At 34.5% G+C, this 18,520-nt stretch overlaps 1 protein-coding gene across 1 annotated transcript in view; it reads right to left on the bottom strand.

The window, feature by feature from the left end:
* Myo3a (myosin IIIA) overlaps nucleotides 1-18,520 on the bottom strand; it is a 203,283-nt gene that overhangs the window by 145,570 nt on the left and 39,193 nt on the right. Inside the window, exons 5-6 of the mRNA XM_046442267.2 lie at nucleotides 8,307-8,383; nucleotides 2,564-2,709 (exon numbers count right to left, since the gene is read on the bottom strand). Of these exons, the coding sequence (XP_046298223.1) occupies nucleotides 2,564-2,709; nucleotides 8,307-8,383 (223 nt within the window). The remainder of the gene's footprint in view (nucleotides 1-2,563; nucleotides 2,710-8,306; nucleotides 8,384-18,520) is intronic.

The raw sequence follows: 18,520 nt of genomic DNA, 5'->3' as shown, positions 1-18,520 counted from the left end.
ATTAAGGTTCGATGATGCCACTGGGAAGTCAGTGCAATAGAGAAGCACAGTCAGATAGACCAATGCATTACTGCACTCACACACTGTAACTCAAGAAGGCCGCCATTTTCCAATTCAAAGAGAGATAATTAGTTTTAATCATTCTTGACATAAAATGACAGGTTCCTTTTTCTTTTCTTCTGAAAGCATTTAATGTATGACCCAATTTTTCTAACTGCTAATTTTTTCTTTTAAAAGAATTTTTCTTGCTTTTACCTGACAACCCTAGGGGAAAACATCAATACTTAGCAGAATAGAAACAATGAATTCTGGAATAAAGTACCCCCCTGCCCCTCATGAGTCCTGCTGAAGTCTCTGAGGGTGCTCAGAGGTGTACAGAGGTGATTTGAAAGGAGGACTATTTAGAATAGGGAGGACAGGACAGCACAGAGGGGCACAGCAGAATGTGAGTTGTTCTTTTGTTACTGCATACATTTCAGGAAACAAGTGTTACCAAGTGTTACAAAAGCAAGGGACTGTAAAATATTATTAGCTATAAAGCTCTGAATGCCACTTAAAAGATCTTGTTATTAATTCTTTTTATTTTTCAAGCTGTACAATTCCTTTCTTTTTTGGCACATCCGTGAAAACGAGGCTGATCTAACTCCATAATCAAGCAACACTGATCAACCATGATGGCTGAATCGTTGAAGTGCTGTTTTATGTTCATTCCAACAGCTCTTTGTTTTCATTAGTGGAATGGAAATACTTTGTCTTCGGTTCTGCATTCCTCCTTAAATAGCTTATAATGAAATTAATGTACAGTTTGCACAGGCTCATTAAAGAAAAGTGCGGCTACTCATCTGCCCCAGATCACGCCTGAGCTCATTTCACAATCCTTAGGACGATTGGAAGATTGCTGATTTACACGTTAAAAGAAGTAGTTCTTTTCACCAGCAATCTTGTTTTGTTTCTTGTCCCCCGAACATTTCCTTTTATTAGATTTATTGGCTTGCTTTGAGAATAGTAAAGTCAAAATGAGTTCATGACACTCAGAACTGGGTAAATTTTTGGATATCTTTCCTTACCTATGTCTATAGTCAATATTCTCAGACTTTCATTTTGGAGAGATACTGGTGGTAGAAATGATAAGAAATAATTAATATGATGCAGTTTCCAGAATCACCTGGCAAACTGCATAATACTGAGCTATCAACAACCGTGTAACTGTACATCTGAATCAACAGCTGTCACCCTTCCTCCAAGGTGGCATTATAACCAAGACTAATAATATTAGGTTAAATATGGTGGTTTAAACCACAATCAAAATGGCTCAGGAAATATAGAGCTTCATGTAAATTAAGAATGACAATAGGGTGTAAGCAATACAGATTTTTTTCCTGTTTTCCTCAAATTCAACAAGATGTCTTGAAGCTGGAATCAGACAGTTTTCCTCTTTTCTGTAATCTTGTTGCCCCACTTACCAAATAAGTAATATATGTTTACAAACAATGAGAACTGAAATAACATTGAGATTATTATGTAAAAGTTGTCATATACCCAAAGCAATATAATTCAGAACCTACAGACAGACTGGAAATTCAAGGGCAATAAAAAACAAATTTAAATGCTTTGATGTTATAAGAATCAAACTGCATGTCAAATATTTAAAATTGATTATTTGGGGACTGAATAGAACACATTGGTGTTATTCTTTTAGGAAGAATCCCTCCTCCCCAGGACTTTGTATATGTGATCTGTGTCTTCAAGTGTGGAGATCACAAATTTGTTTAATAGATAGTGTAATAACAGACTATAATATATTACCATACCACTCAGCCCTCGTCCCTATCACCACAGGCTGTATTTATGCATTCTATTAGAATTAAGGTGCCAGGTATTTTGAAGACTTTAACATCTTCAAAAATGATACATTCACAATTAAGATAAGCAATCTTCTCACATTCATTTTCTGAAACATCTAGAACTAACCGACAGAAAAAGCAATATTTAAAGAAATGAGTAATAGGAAAAGCCATGGAAGATTTGTTGCTACATACACTAGAGGAGAGGAGTCTACACAGTACTTTCATGGCTCTAAAGAGGGTATTCGTCTGTCTATATCATATTATAATGACATATTTTAAATCATTAGCATTTTATCCATAAATTTTACTTATCATTTCTTAACAATATTATCTTAAAGTTCTGAACAAAGAGAAGTCTTAGCAAGTAGTAAAACATTTCTAGATTGGTAGATGAAGCAAATCATTGTTACACTGACCAGCTCCAGGGTGCCTCACTGACTCACTGGGGAAATGATAAGGAGTAGGGGTGTTATTTTCTGAGTTCAAATTCTAGCAAAAGACACACTGATTATCAAGAGAAACTCTTTTACTTCAATCAGGGAAATGCAACTACTGAACAAACATAGTTTTGGAGGAAGCAGAATAATATTCCAGGTCACTCTGCTCCCAATTTGCTGAACAGGTCTGAATATTTCCATGATGAGCAAGATGAGAAGCCAGTGGCTCAAGGAAGACTAACGGGCTGCAGATACTGAACCTAATGTTGACTATCTGACCTTGGTATTTTGAAGAGTGCTCTCATGGGATGCAGCTCAGCCAGCGGAGGATCTCCATCACCCAGCTCAATAGCAGTTATACCCAGGGACCAAGTGTCACATCTGGCATCGTAAGTGGTATCTAATTGCTGCTCACATGCAATCACCTAAGAGAAAACAACACAAAGTGAAGTATGTGACTTTAACAAAAATGTACCCAAACATTTAGAATAAAGATTAAATGTTTAAAGTGATGAAGACTGATGGCTACAAGTAAAGGAAGTAATTTAATAGTAGAATAAGCAATCAACTTATTATGTAGTAGTATTTTTATTCTGAGAACAGAGAATACCTTAGCAGATTTGCAAATGTAAGAAGCCTATTAAAAGTAATATTGTTGAAAATTTAAAAGAAGAGTAGAAAGAAAGCATGTCCCCAAAGGTATGTAATGGGATCAACTACACATCTAAAGACTGTGCAGTGGCTGTCACTCAATAAACATTTGATGACAGAAAGGACACATTCACTTGAACAGAGATAAAGTACAGATTTGCAAATAATTAAAAGTGATAGAAGTCAAGGAAAATAATCTTAAGGCAGTCTAGTTAGATGGCCCTCATTCTTACTGGCAAGTAGAAGGCAAGAGTATCCAAAGGAGGAATGAGGTTGGAGGAATGCAGAAAGGCTTAATCCATTAATTTAAAAAAAGTATCCTGAATAAAAATAAACATTGATAAAGATTTACCAGCAGCTTATCTGGGCTACATTAAATTGTAGAACTGCAATCGGGTTTAAAAACATGCCTCAAACCAAAGTATACAGTTGAGAGACAAGAGAAACAGGATTTTTTTTGCAATATTATAAGTATTACTTTATAAAAAAATCATTGCATTAAATACATCATAATTCATTTCTAAATGTGTAACTACAGATACAGATAGTTTACAAATGACAACTGTTCACATTAGTAATCACAAAAAGGAAATCAGCTTTATGGTTTTAAAAACCATTTTTTACATTTAAAATTTTTACATTTTGTAAATGCCAACCCACCAGAAAAATAACAAATGGTTTTGGATAATGGCAGATAAGAATTATATCACTTAACTTCAGTACTATAAAATTATATGTGAAGTGAAAGAAAACAAAGGCCCTGTCGGGAACATTTCTCATCTTTCTGGCTCTGCTGAAAATCGGGTGCAACACATTTAAAAACCCCTTGTGCTGGCACACTGGAGTTTAGTTGGTAACCTTTGTACATTTCACTTAGGAAGGGTGAATTCCTCATTAATAAGTTTTTCTTCCTACCTGACACTAAAAGCAGTAAAATGGCAGCAAATCACCTAAGTATAAATATATAAGTAGGATTTTAAGAAAATAAAAGAAAGGTAATGATGAGTACAACATATAAAACAACAGTTCTCTAGAGGAGGCAAAAAAATGGGATAGAGGAAGAGACAGGAACAAATGTGCCAATAATGTTCAGGTTCTGGGTTGGGCAGCAAGTTCATGGGCAAATACATATGAAGGCTATGAGGTGATCCATTCCTAGCCACCTGAAGGCCAATAATAAATACAGACACAAATTATTTGTATAATATATATTACATAAAACATAAATATAATACATGTAAATATATATTTATGTAATTAGATATGTGATACAGATATAAAATGTATAATAAAATATATAAATATATACTATATGTAATATATTTAAAATACATAGAGAGAGAGAGAAAGAAAGAGAGGCAATATTGTTTCCAAACTTAGTATGCTAGGGACATCATCTTATACAGGGCTTCTCAAACTTTCTTACCAAAATATTTTTAATATTGCACAAGGTTGAACTGCTAAAAATTAGAGAGGATATCCTGAAGAACCAGGAGAAAGCATAACAGTTCCAAATTTTACATTAAAAATCCATGTAGCAAATATTCATAGCTGTATTGTTCATGAGAGCCCAAATGTGGAAACAACCTAAATGTCATTCAACTGAAGAACAGATAATCACAATGTGACATATACCTACCATCAAATACTGTTCAGCCATAAAAAGGAGTGCTAATAAATGCTACAATATGGATGAATCTTGAAAATATCAAACCAAATGAAAGAAGCCAGACAAGGGCCACATATTGTATGATTCAATTTATATGAAATGCTCATAATAGGCAAACCCATATAGCCAAAAGGAGATCAGTGTTTGCCTAAGGTAGGGGAGTTTGAAAGGAGATGAGAAATGCTCATTAACAGTACAAGAGGGCAACAAAAATGTTCTAAACTTAGATGGTGGTGATGACTACACAGTCCTCTGAATGTACACTAAAACTGTAACATTGTACATGATAAGTAGGTGGATTATATAGTCTATGCATTATAGCTCTTTAAGACCATCAAAAATTTAAAAACATATTCACATGAAATTTCCATTCTGTTCCATATCTTTGCCTTAGCATAAAAATAATATGTTTTTTATACCAATTTTTTTTTCTAGTAAAATTGTTCCTTCAGGATAATTCTGTGGCTTTAGAAATGTGGTCTAGGAATATATCCTCATAGGTTCAGGTGAACTTATGTGCCAGTTTTCCTGGGACATCTCTTGTTTGTGCTTGTTCTAGAATCTTTACCTATAACACCCCTTGAACTCTCCAAGGTATACACATTCATACAAAATGTTGTATGGTCACCTACCATTGTAGTCAGTTCCTTTGACCCCTTTGCCCTGGCACATCTGCATTCCAGTTTGGAAAGGATAGCTTTAGGTAACCAACAATACTACCTTTGAAGCAGACTTTCTAAAAAAAATGTCAAATCAATGATCAAGAATACCAACAACAATAAATACTAGCAATAAATACTGTACTCCCACTAATAATTTGCAAGAGACAGGAACACTTGCACATTATTAGTGGGACTGCAGACGAATATAAAAAATTTGGAAAGCAATATAGAGATTCCTAAAAAAAAAAAAAAAGCTAGGGATGGAACCACCATATGACCCAGCTATCCCACTTCTTGGCATTTTCCCCAAAGATCTAAAATACTAGGGCGATACATCCACCTTTATAGCAGCACAATTCACAATAGTTAAATTATGGACTCAACGCAGGTTAGTGGATTAAGAAATTGTGATACACACACACACACACACACAAGATAGAGTTCCACTCAGCCATAAAAAGAATGAAATTATGCCATTTTTGCCAGTAAATGGATGGAAATGGAGACTATCATGATAAGTGAAATAAGCCAAGCTCAGAATCTCAAAGATTGAATGTTTTCTTTCATATGTGGAAGCTAGAGTAAAATAGAGGAAAGTGGGAGGGAAGGATAGGATAATACAAAAAACCAATCAAGTATCAATTAATAGACAAGAGAAAGGAAATCCAGTAGAGGAAAGGCAACGGGAGAGGGGAGGGAGAGCGGGAGGAGAAAGGGAGGCTCATAAACTGCAATCGACTTCCATGCATATATGAGTTTGTCAGGATGAGCCCAAATACTACGTATAACTATAAAGATCTGATTTTAAAACATTAGAAATCAAGGATTTTTGATTTCAACAAGCTTGCCTCTGAAGTCCTAAAAACAATGAAATACTTCTATGTCAATTAGGGTCAAAATATTTATTATTCAATAAAATAAATATTATTTATTTCATTAATAAGACAGAAGTGGTTTATATGGGGCATCTTGATACTCAAAACACAGTCTTCAAGATTAAAAAGTACTTATTATAGAGAGATGAATAAAATATGCACAAAATCCCGAGCATATATTTATTCGGCAGCTTGGAAGAACATCAGGGTGTCTTTTTTCTTTTCTATAATAACCTTTAGTTTGCTAAAAGAAAGCCCTATTTGCAGTTATTGTAAGTTTATTAATAATAAATAATGACATAAAAATGACTGTTTACTAATTACACATTAAGAACTGTTTTTATTAAAAGGCAAACTCAAATATATGATAATGGCTTTGTTATTATAAATTAACATAAAACATATAGCTAGGGTATTAATCATAAATATCATAAGCTGCATTATTCATATTAATTATTAATACATGCTAACAAGATGCAAAATATTTGGTAGGAAACTACATTTTTATTGACTTCTCATTGTTTTCAATTTTTTACAAGTATTCAAAAGGTATCAGAAAAAAACACTAAAGAAACTCTTTTTGGGGGGAGGGGGTACCAGGGATTGAACTCAGGGGCACTCAAACACTGAGCCACATCTCCAGCCCTATTTTGTATTTTATTCAGAGACAGGATCTCACTGAGTTGCTTAGCACCTCACTTTTGCTGAGGCTGGCTTTGAACTGGTGATCCTCCTGCCTCAGTCTGCCAAGCCACTGGGAGTACAGGCGTGTGCCATGCCCGGCTTAAAGAAACTCTTTTGAGATTCTCATCCAATTCTGTTTTTGCTAATGAGTAGACTTCATATTTTTATTTTCAGATTTAGCCCCTGTTAAGTTTTTTTAATCCACTGGATTTTCATAAAGTTTCTTAAAATAGTAAATTCTCTCTCCTTATTTTGTATGTATACATTCTAACTTTTTATAAACAAATAATTGAATTGGTATTCAAATAAAAAGATTATACCAGGATTTAAATGCCAAATTTAATTAGAAGATTTTGCAATATTAATATAGTGTTTGAATTGCTTCTCCTTCCTTCATTCCCTAGAAAATCATAGATAAATAGCAGAGCTTTTCCCAATGGTTGCAGAGAGAGTTTTCAAAAATAAGTGTTCTTTATTGATAAACATAACGAAAAAGACAGAAGGCACTAAACAGTGACTGCAGGGGGAAGATGTGACTCAACACTTTTTTCCTTAACTATTTTAGTAGTTTATCTACAATTTCATTCATGTAATGATGAAAAGAATCTACTAAAGCTGACCCCAAGTGGGTGAACAATAATGGGAACTTGATACATTGGTTGATGGACCTGAATCTGATATAACAAAGTCAAGGGTTCTCATATTTCTAATTTAAACACAAAACATACAAATCTATAACAGATACATGCTAAACCAAGAAGTAAATTGTGGAGAGCCATTCTCACACGTGACTGGGCAACTCCCGGTTTGGGTCTGAGGCACTCTGGCTAATCTGTGTCGGAGCTTTCCCGGCCCTCTCCTGATGAGAGAGCCTGTCTGTGTGGGGGTGTGACTGACCACTGACCCCGGGGGCCAATCACTGACCCTGACCTTGGAGTGCGGCCCCCCGCAACCTTCATTGGATGGAATTCTCCCCTGAATTTCTTGTTCCCCAATAAAAGGCTACTCCCTGGCGTGCTCCCTCTCTCTCTCTCTCCTGCTAGCCCTGAGTAATCCTTGCTGCCCTACCGGGTGGTTCAAGGTGGGAACCAGAGAGGGGAGCTGTCTCGGACCTTGTTATAGAAAAAGGTAACTGAGTCTATGTGTTTTATTTCGATCTCGCTAGCTAACTTTTTTGCCAAGAACCTCATTAATGAAACCAGTGCGCTGGTCTCATGGTGGAGTAAATTAATGAAAAATTAAAACTGCAAGTAGCTTCTTGCTACCTCATTGGGTTAACTCATTCATTTCACTTTATATCTGTTCATTCGTTTATTCATGGCCCACTTATGGGCCAACTCCAGTGCTCTTTCTCACACATGCAAAAATCCCATGTTAAAATAACACAAAGGTCCCTTTCTTCTGTTGTATTCTAAAATACTGTGGAGATACAGTACACATAAAAAGGGAAGTGAGAACACTGTCTTTCTCAAAACTCTGACCTCAGGAGCCATCCAAAATGGTGTTCCCACCGATGTGTTCCGACGGTGCCTGGTGCTGGTGAGCTGTGCAGACACACCTAGAAGAAAGAGATGAGAGATTACCTCTTGCATTAATTAACCTTGTAAAGTGATTCCGATTGCTATAAATTTTCTTACGAGTGAATATTAAAATTCTGTTCCCTCAAAGCACTGTCACTGGACTTAACTTTAAAGAAGACTGAACCAGGATCTCTACATAACCAAAATACAGAATAATTCTCCTATTTCCTATTTTCATATCTAAACCCTGCCCACGGTCCCATTACAAGTCTTATTCTCCCATTCTGGCTTCTAATCTGCTTCTGATCATACTAATTTCTACTTCCTCTGATGCTCTACAGTTTATACTATTTGAACTCTAATTACATATTTTGGCATGTAATTGTTTTCTGAATGGTGTTTGTCTTCCTTCCTCTCCCCATAAACAAATCTGGGGAATTTTAAAATGTTTTATATGATGTTATATACATAGTAGTTAAGTTGTAAATGTGCATAAAATTATTTTCCATCTATCAACTTTGGCCAAATTACAAAGTTTTAAATTAACTATATCTAACATTTAAACCAACATCGTTAATAGAATCAGTCATTTTAAATTTAAATTTATACTAAACCAATACATAAAATCATAAAAATCGAATATATTTATGAGGTATCATGTGATGTTTCGATACATTTATACACTGTATCAAATCAGATTAATAATATCTGATCATATCTATCTCTTCAAATGTTTATGATCTCTTTATGGTGAAAACATTCAAAATATACAGTGCATTATCTTTATCTACAGTCGGTCTACCATGCAGTAGCACACCAGAACTTCGTACTCCTATTTAACTAAAATTGTTTCTGTGGGTTTTTTTCAAATATATATTTATTCTAGTTGTAAGTGGACTTTTATTTTATTTATATGTGGTGCTGAGACTCACACATGCTAAGCAAGTGCTCTACCATTAAACCACAACCCCAGCCCCAATTTTTGTGTTTTTTTTTCAGTTTGTTTCTATTTATTTGAATGGATTTTTTTCTGAGTATTCAATTTCACAAATAAAAAAGTAACATTGAGAACAATTATTCTGTATGCCAAAATATTAAAAAATGCAATTCAGAATATTTTCTTAAAAATGGCCTCATTTTTCTTTTGTTTTTATCTTTGTAGAGATTACAAAATGAAGGGCTATCATGAAGAGACAACCAAACATTATGTCGTCTTTCCATCACTGCCACCTGGTCAGACATAAGCATTACTGATCCTCAAGAGAATTTGAAATAAAGTGTCTCCTCTCAATTTTCATCCTCCTGTTCCTCATGCAAGGGGGACAGTACAGTGCTCCTGCCCTTGACCTGCTCTGGACTTGATGGAATAGACCTAAATCATGAGTGGTCATTGTCTGATTTCTCTGCTTTGCCAAGTACCTTATACGTGTCCCATTAGTATTAGGCTCTTGCTGCTTATCTAATAAGCCAAGTAGAGGAAGACACTGATTGAGATTTAAAATGGGGATATATTTGATTCCCTCAAGATGGCATTTAACTTTCACCCAGAAATTTAAAGGCCAGATTTGGCCAAATGGGTATTTCAATGGTGGGATAGTTGGATATTGGGTGTTTGGGTTCCATGTTAGATATATCCCTTAATGACTTTCTCCTTCTATGCATAAATCCTATCCTAATTGATGAGCTTCAAAATTCAATGAATTTTAAAAAATTTAATTAAAGATAAAACACCTTCCCTATATCATTTTTCAAATTTGAATGGAATCACCTTTTGACCCAGTTATCTCACTTCTCGGCATATACCCGAAGGACTTAAAATCAGACTACTACAGTGAGATGGACACATCAATGTTTATAGCAGCTCAATTAACAATAGCTAAGCTATGGAACTGATCTAGGTACCCTTCAATAAAATTATGGCATTTACTGGTAAATGGATGGACCTGGAAACTATCATGCTAAGCTAAATAAGGTAATCCTCCAAACCAAAGGCCAAATGTTCTTTCTGATATGCAGATGCTAACTCATAATAAGTGGGGAAGGGACAGAGGGAAGAACAGAAATTCACTGAATTAGAGGGGAATGAAGGGAAGAGGGGGGATGGGAATTGGAAAGACACTAGAATGATTGGACATAACTTTCCTATGTTCCTATTTGAATACACGAACAGTGTAACTCCACATCATATACAACCACAAGAATAGGAAGTTATGCTCTATGTATGTATGTCAAAATATATTCTACTGTCATGTATAACTAAAAATAACAAATAAAAAAATTGTAAAAAGTGATTGTCTAAATCAACACTTGAAGTTTCTCCCTTAAACATTTTATAACAGAGTATCTGAAGAAAGAATATCAGCATTTGTTATCACTCTTTTCCAAAATGCTACCCAGGCAGTTTATATTTCAAAAAAGTTAAATTTTAATCTCCATCTTTTTTTCCCTATGAACTAAAGGCCAAAATGATTAAATGTGGATTTTCTTTTATTTTTATTTTTATTTTTATTTTTGGTCGTGCTGGGGAACCTAGGGCCTTGTGCATGCCAGGCAGACACTCTACCGCAGAGCCACATCCCCAGCCTAAATATGGATTTTATGATAGTATCAAAGTATAATAATTCATTGATATAGAGCAGGAAAGAAAAATTAATTTAAAATTTGTTCTGAACTTTCTAAAATTTATTCTAAGGGTTTTTAATTATTTCTGGAAAAAAGCCTTTATATTATATTTTATCCCTGAAGGTATAAAGAGGGAAAAAAACACCCACAACCAACAGTTTCTCTCTCTCTCTCTCTCTCTTTCTGGATATGAAGATGACATCACTAGAATCGGCATTTTTCAGCCAGTAGTGATGGCCTAGCGTTGGGATTTATAGACGTGAATGGTTGTGAAGGATCACAGGAAATATAAGGAAGGATGTTAATAAATGATTTTTAGGGTGTGGCATGTAACTGAAGGTAGACTGTCACACTGTTTCTTGGAAATGTAAATCCTGAGTGGAGACATTCATGGAGGGAAGGTAACTAGAGCTGAGTCAACCAAAGCAAGGCCCCCAGATACGAAGGGGGGTCTACTCCTGAGGTCCAGCACTGCTGCAGCTCTGTTCTTAGCAGGTCACATCACTTGCTTCTCTTTTGATTTTGAGAGCCAACTACTGCTCTTTCAGTATTCTTACTGGTCAGAGTTAGCTTCTGCCATTAAAACCAAGCAACCCTGAATACAAAGCTCTAGTGATTTTATAACTAACATAGTAAATTAACAAGGGCAATAGTCAGTCATGAGTTAATAAAGCCTAAGAGTCATGAGGCTTTATGTTTATATGAGAGTGTAGTAAATTTGTATATTTATATTACTATGAGATTAAAAATTTTCTAAAGCCAGGCATAGTGGTGTACACCTGAAATCCCAGAGACTCAGGAGGCTGATGTAGGAGGATTGAAAGTTCATAGCCAGCCTCAGCAATTTAGGGAGACCCTGACTCAAAAAATAAAAAGAAGCTGGGGATGTAGCTCACTGGTTAAGCATCTCTGAGATCAGCTCCCAATAACACCCTCCCCCAAAAAAATATAAGGAACACATTTGTCCTCTAAGATCTTGAGTCAGACATCCCAAATAATAAGAAAAATTCAAGCAATATACTGTAAGCAGATGCAGAGACAGATTCTTCTCTAAATGTTTACTAACATATTAACATACACATTCATAAAAATATTAATTATAATTTTAAAGGATTCAGTTAAAATAGCAATCTGATAGAAGTGTAACTATTTCTTCCTGAACTCCAATAGTGTTTTACACACAGGCTGGTATTGATGCCCCTTCAAAGACCACTGGCCTAAGAAGTGCTAGGGTGATGAATTATAACACTCTTTGCATTTCATATATCATTTGGTGAAAACAGGATTTCTGTAGAAGTAAACAGAATGGTAGAAAGAAAGATTCATCCCAGAATATCAATAAGAAAAACAAAAGGACCCAAATTAAATGAGAAATGAAATTAGGTAGAGCAAGAAATGTTGAGATAGAACTCCCAACTCTTTGTCAAAGGGGTAAACCAGTTTAAATTACCTCCAGCAATGTGTAAGAGTTTCAACTTCTCCAAACACTCACCAACATTGTTATTATCTGTCTTTTTAACACAGCCATTTTAGTGAGTATGAGGTGCTATCTCATGATTGTGATCTGCATTTTCCTAATGACTAAGGATATTGAACATCTTTTCATGAATTTATTGGCCACTTAGATAGATTTAAAGAACTGTCTCATTTCCCAATTGGCTTATTTATCTTTTATTACATTTGCATTATTTTTAATTGACAAATCATAATTTTAGTATATTCATACGGAGAACAGTGTGATGTTTTAAGTCAAAGGAAATTAACATATAGATCATCCTACTTGACATTTTTGTGGTGACATTTTGAAATTTACAATACATTGTTATTGATTCTAGACACCCTACTGTGCAATCCATCTCAAAAGTTATTCCTCCTATCTAACTGAAACTACCCTGTCCAGTAACTCCCAATTCCCTCCCAACTCTCTATCTCTTGCTTCTAGTAACCATCATTTGACTCTACTTCTACACAGTCAATTTTTCCTAGATTCCACATATAAATGAGATTATGTGTTAAAAAAAAAGAAATTTTGAGATTAGATGACTATCACATTAAAAACAGGACACACACCCCACTCTGTAAGGGTGACAGAGGAAGACATTTACTAAATTCCATGTTTTCTAAGTGCACCTACAATGCCTGTTAAACCTCAAGATCACATTGCCCACGTAACCTAATAGATTCAAAGTAAAAGTCAACTTGATGGTCATGAGTTCTAACTTGTTCATTTTCAGGTTAAAAATGAAGCTGAGAGAAAAGCCACTTCCTTGAGGACAAACGGCATTTAGCATGAATTCTCACAGGAAAAATAGCTAAGAAGGTGGAAAAATGCAAAAGTCTACTAAAAATGATTGACATAAATTACTTTAAAACACCAAGGGGATCCAAAGTATGAGTCCAGTAGCCTCAAGAAGTAAAAAAAAAAAAAAAAAAAAAAAAAATTAGGAAAATCATTTTGTCCAGAGAGTAACGAATGGAATAAGTCACCCAAGTAAATAGTTACATAATCATCTCAAGAGAGAAGATGCGGAATGGTGGAAAATTCCAGGCAGAAAATTGGGATAGTGAAAGGACATGGAAAGCATCGGAAGCCAAAAAGAGATCAGGGCTGAACAGCAAATAGGCCAGGAGAGAGGGCAATAATCCATTAAAAGTCAAAGTCATGGGGACATTATAGAGGTTTATGTTAATGATTCTTCAGCCTTTTGCTTTGCTAAGGAATTCTCTTGCCATTTTAGCCCCATCTAACAAAGCTTCCTAGTCTATTGGGTGGCTACACAGCAACTTTATTCCCTCTTGCATAAGTCCTACTTCTAGGGAGAGAAATGCACAGGTTTTATACGTGCACTCAAGATTTATCTCGGGGTCTTAGGGAGACAGTAGAAATACCAAATATGTGGTTTCTAACTGTAGGGAACTTGATGTGCTATAATTCACACAGCAAAACTTTTATAAACAAAATACTATAAGCATGAGAATTTAAATTATAAGAATATAGAATTCTGTCATTGTGTCATTTAATATTGCCATTTTTGTTACTAAGGTTAAGATAGTATTATGGGTAAATGTATATATCCACTTGGCAGGACCATGAAAAACAGATATTTGGTCAAATATTATCCTGGGTATTTCTGTGAAGGTGCTTTTTTGGACCAGATTAACAATTAACTTGGTGGATATTCAGTAAAACAAATTACTGTCTATAATGTAGATGGGCCTCATCCAATCAGTTGAAGGCCTTAATAGAACAAAGACTGATGTCTCTTGGCAAGAAGAAATACCATTGGAAGGCTGCCTTTGGACTCAAACTACAATACCTCCACACAGCCTACGCTGCAGATTTTGGACTTACACAGCCTCTAGCACTGTGAGCCAATTTCTTAGAATAAATCTCTCTCCTCACAAACACTCATGCACACACACATACACACACACATGAACACAAACATATTTTACATGGGCACACACATACATTCACATATTCACACACACACACACACACACACACACACACACACTCTGCTGGTTCTGTTTCTCAGCAGAACCCTAAAAATGATGTTTTCCATTTTTTGGTAACAACTCTTAGGGTTGTTCTCTCAAAACTAAAATGGACTGGTTTACTCCCTATCAGACATGTCACACATGATTATTTTATTAGGTACCATAGTTGCAGCAACTTCTAAGGGTCTAAGGACCAGAACTTTTTTTTTTTTTTTTTGCTTTTCATTTTTCCCCTCATTAGTTATTTTCTTTTTCCTTTTTAAGAGCCAGATATTAAATCTAGGACATTCAAAAGAACACAGAGCTGAGGATGTAGATCAGTGGTAGGGTGCTTGCCTAGAATATGCAAGGTCTTGGGTTTGATCCCTTGCCCTGCAAAAGAAAACAAATAAGTAGAAACAACAATAAAAACAAAAGCAACCATTTGTATCTGAAGAAATTTTTTGTTTGTTTTTTGATACTAGGAATTGAATTCAGAGGTGCTCTGCCATTGAGTTACATCCTCAGCCCTTTTTAAAAACATATTTTTTATTTTATTTTGAGACAGGGTCTTACTAAGTTGCTTAGGGCCTCATTTGCTAAGGCTGGCCTTGAACTTAGGATCCTCCTGTCTTGGGTTCCCCAGTCACTGAGTGAGATATAATTTCCTGAGATTTCAGGTATGTAATACCACACCCAGCCCTAAAAAGATCTTTAGTTTACACTTTAGGCTCCTAACAAAGAGAAAGACTACAATTTAAAACAAACAAACAAAACCAAAACAAAAATCAGCGAATTCCTAGAGAATGAGGAAGAATCTGATTTCCAGAGTTACTATATTATTAGATTAAAATATCTAACTTTCAGCAACAACAATAAAAAATCATAAGGCATAAAAAGACACAGGAAATTATATCTCACTCATGGGGGAAAAAAGTAAACCAACAGAAACCTAAGATAATGAATAATGAGATAATGAACTTGCTACACAAATACTTTAAAACAACTGTCTTAAAGATGCTGAAAGAACTAAAGGAATACATAGAAAACATTAGGAAAAGAATGTGAATGAAACAGAAATACATTTTTTAAAAAAAATGCCTAAAAAAGAACTCTGGATGTGAAAGTATAATAACAGAAGTGAGAAATTTACTAGACTGATTCAAAAGCAGACTTGAGCATGTAAAAGAAAAGAATCAGTAAATCTGAAGAAAGAACGATTGAAATTATTAATTGTGTAGAACAGAAGAAAAAACGATTGAAGAAAAGTGAACAGAACCTAAGGAATCTATGGGACACCATCGAGTAGACAGATGCACGCAGTATGAGAATCCCAAAAGGAGAAAAGAGAGAGAAAGAAGGAAGAGAGATTATTCAAAAGAAATAATGTCCAAAATTTTCCTAAATTTGATGGAAGACATTAATATTCAAGACCTTAATGAATCCCACGTAAGATGAATTCCAAGGTATCTATACCAAGACACATAATAATCAAATTGTCAAAAGACAAAGATGAAGAGAATCTTGAAAATAGCAAGAGACTAGTGGCTTATCAGATAAAAGATAAATAAGATATCAAAAACTATGAGGCAGTGGGGCTGAATTTTTTGAAAAATTTCATCCAAGAAACCTATATCCAGCAAGACTATCCTTCAAAGGTAAGGTGAAATTAAGACATTCTCAGATTAACAAAAGCTGAAGAAATGTTACCACGTTAGCCTGATGTGGTGACACACACCTATAATCCCAGTAGCTCGGGAGGCTGAGGCAGGTGGGATCGTGAGTTCAAAGCCAGCCTTAGCAAAAGTGAGATGCCAAGCAACTCAGTGAAACTCTGTCTCTGAATAAAATAGGCCTGGGGATGTGGCTCAGTGGTTGAGTGCCCCTGAGTTCAATCCCTGGTACCCTCCCCTCAAAAAAAAAAATGTTAAAAAAGAGTCCTGTTGTTTGAAATAAAAGGTCACTAAATAGTAACTGGAAGCTGTATGAAAAAATAATAATTCAGTAAAGATAAATATAATGAAAATTATAAAAACAACTCTTGTTTTAACTTTGGCTTATAATTTATGTTTTTGTTTTTTACATGATTTAAGAGATGAATTCACATTTCAAGAATCTACTATCAGGGTGGCTCAGCGGCAGAGCACTTGCCTAGCATGCGTGAGGCACTGGGTTCGATCCCTGGTACCACATAAAAAAATGCACAACTAAAATAAGAAGGTATTGTGCCCATCTACAAATGAAACTATTTAAAAAAAGAATCTACTATTAAAGCTAGTGTCGGTGTAATCTGGTTTGTAACTGTAATATATAGCTTTCTATATGATTTAAGAGATTAATGTATAAAGGGCAATTATTAGTTTATGTTTTTGGACACACAATGTATAAAAATGTAATTCTATATTATCAATAATTGAAAGGTTGTATACAGAGATGTGTGGAAGTAGAGTTTTCATATGTTATTGAAGTTATGCTGGTATAAATTCAAATTATAGTATTACAACTATAAGACATTAAATGTAATCTCCAAGGTAACCACAAATAAAAGGAAATGAGAAAGGAATTTGAATAGTTTATAAGAAAACAAAACCAACTAAACAGAAAAGGAGAGAGTAATGTAAGAAACAGGGACAAATGCAGCTATCAGACATTCAGGGAGCAGAGCAAAATGACACAAGTGAATATTCCTTACCAATAATTACTTAAATGCCCATGAATTAAATTTTCTAAAATGACAAAAACTGGCACAATGGATTTAAAAAATCTGTTCCAACTCTATGCTATCTACAAGAGGTTCACTTTAGATTTAAGGACATGAATAAATTGAAAGTGAAAGGAAAGGAAAAAATATTCCATGCAAATAAGTGACCAAAATAAAGAAGTGATTATATTAATATCAAATAAATGATTAACTTTTTAAAACAGTTACAAGAGACAAGGAAAACTTTATGTATTAATAAAAGGTTCAATATAGAAAAAAATAACAACTATAAAAATTGACACTCCTAATATTAGGACCTCAAAATATCTTAAGAAAAAAACTGACAAAATTGAAAAGAGAACTAGACAATTCTAAAAGAGTAGTTGAAGAATTTAATACCCTACTTTCAACAATGGATAGAACAATTAGACACAAAATAAGTAAGGAAACAGAGTTCTTAAAAACCACAATAAATGAAATAGATCTAAGAGACATAGGCACAACATTACACAACAATAGAATACACATTCTTCTCAAGTGCACAGGAGACATTTTCCAGAACAGACTACATGATTGGCCACAAATAAGTCCCAATCAATTTAAAAAGATAAATATAGCAGAATATGGTAGTACACACCTATAATCCCAGTACTTGGGAGGCTAAGATAGGAGGATAAGTTTGACTCCAGCAACTTAGCAAGACCCTGTCTCAAAAGAAATAATAAATAAATAAATAAATAGGGCTGAGGAAGAAAAAATTTCCTTATTCTTTCCATATGACCAGCACTGCCCTCATACCAAAGCCAGAAAAATACCCCAAAAGGATTTTATGTACCATTATCCCATAAGAATATGAATAATAAAAATCCTAAACAAAATACTAGGAAACCAAATGCAAATATACCTTTAAAAATTCAAATATGTCTTAAATTCAAATATATCTTAAAATAAATAACCAAGTAAAATTTATTCCTAAAATACAAGGATAGGTTCAATAAATGAAAATTAATCTACATATTAACAAAATTAAGAGGAAAAAAACTACAAATCATTGTATATAGAAACAACACTTGACAGAATCCAAAATCCTTTCATGATTACACACACACACACACCCACAAACTACAGATAGAAGGAAATGACCTCAATATAATAAAATCAATATTTTAAAAACTCACAGTTTTTCATCCTATTCAATGGTAAAAGACTGAAAGCTTTTCTTCTAAGATCAGGAACAAGGAAAGGATCCCTGCATACACCACTTCTATTTAGCATGGTACTAGCAGTCCTGGCCAGAGAAATTAAGCAAGAAAAATAAATAAATGATATCTAAATTGGAAGGAAGAAGTAAGATGAGTAAAATAAGTAAGGA

This window comes from Marmota monax, unplaced genomic scaffold (genome assembly GCF_021218885.2).
Source record: "Marmota monax isolate L192 unplaced genomic scaffold, Marmota_monax_Labrador192_F-V1.1 WCK01_AAM20220418_F8-fsc00072, whole genome shotgun sequence".
Classification (NCBI taxonomy): domain Eukaryota; kingdom Metazoa; phylum Chordata; class Mammalia; order Rodentia; family Sciuridae; genus Marmota; species Marmota monax.
This window is presented reverse-complemented; position numbering and strand designations above follow the sequence as displayed.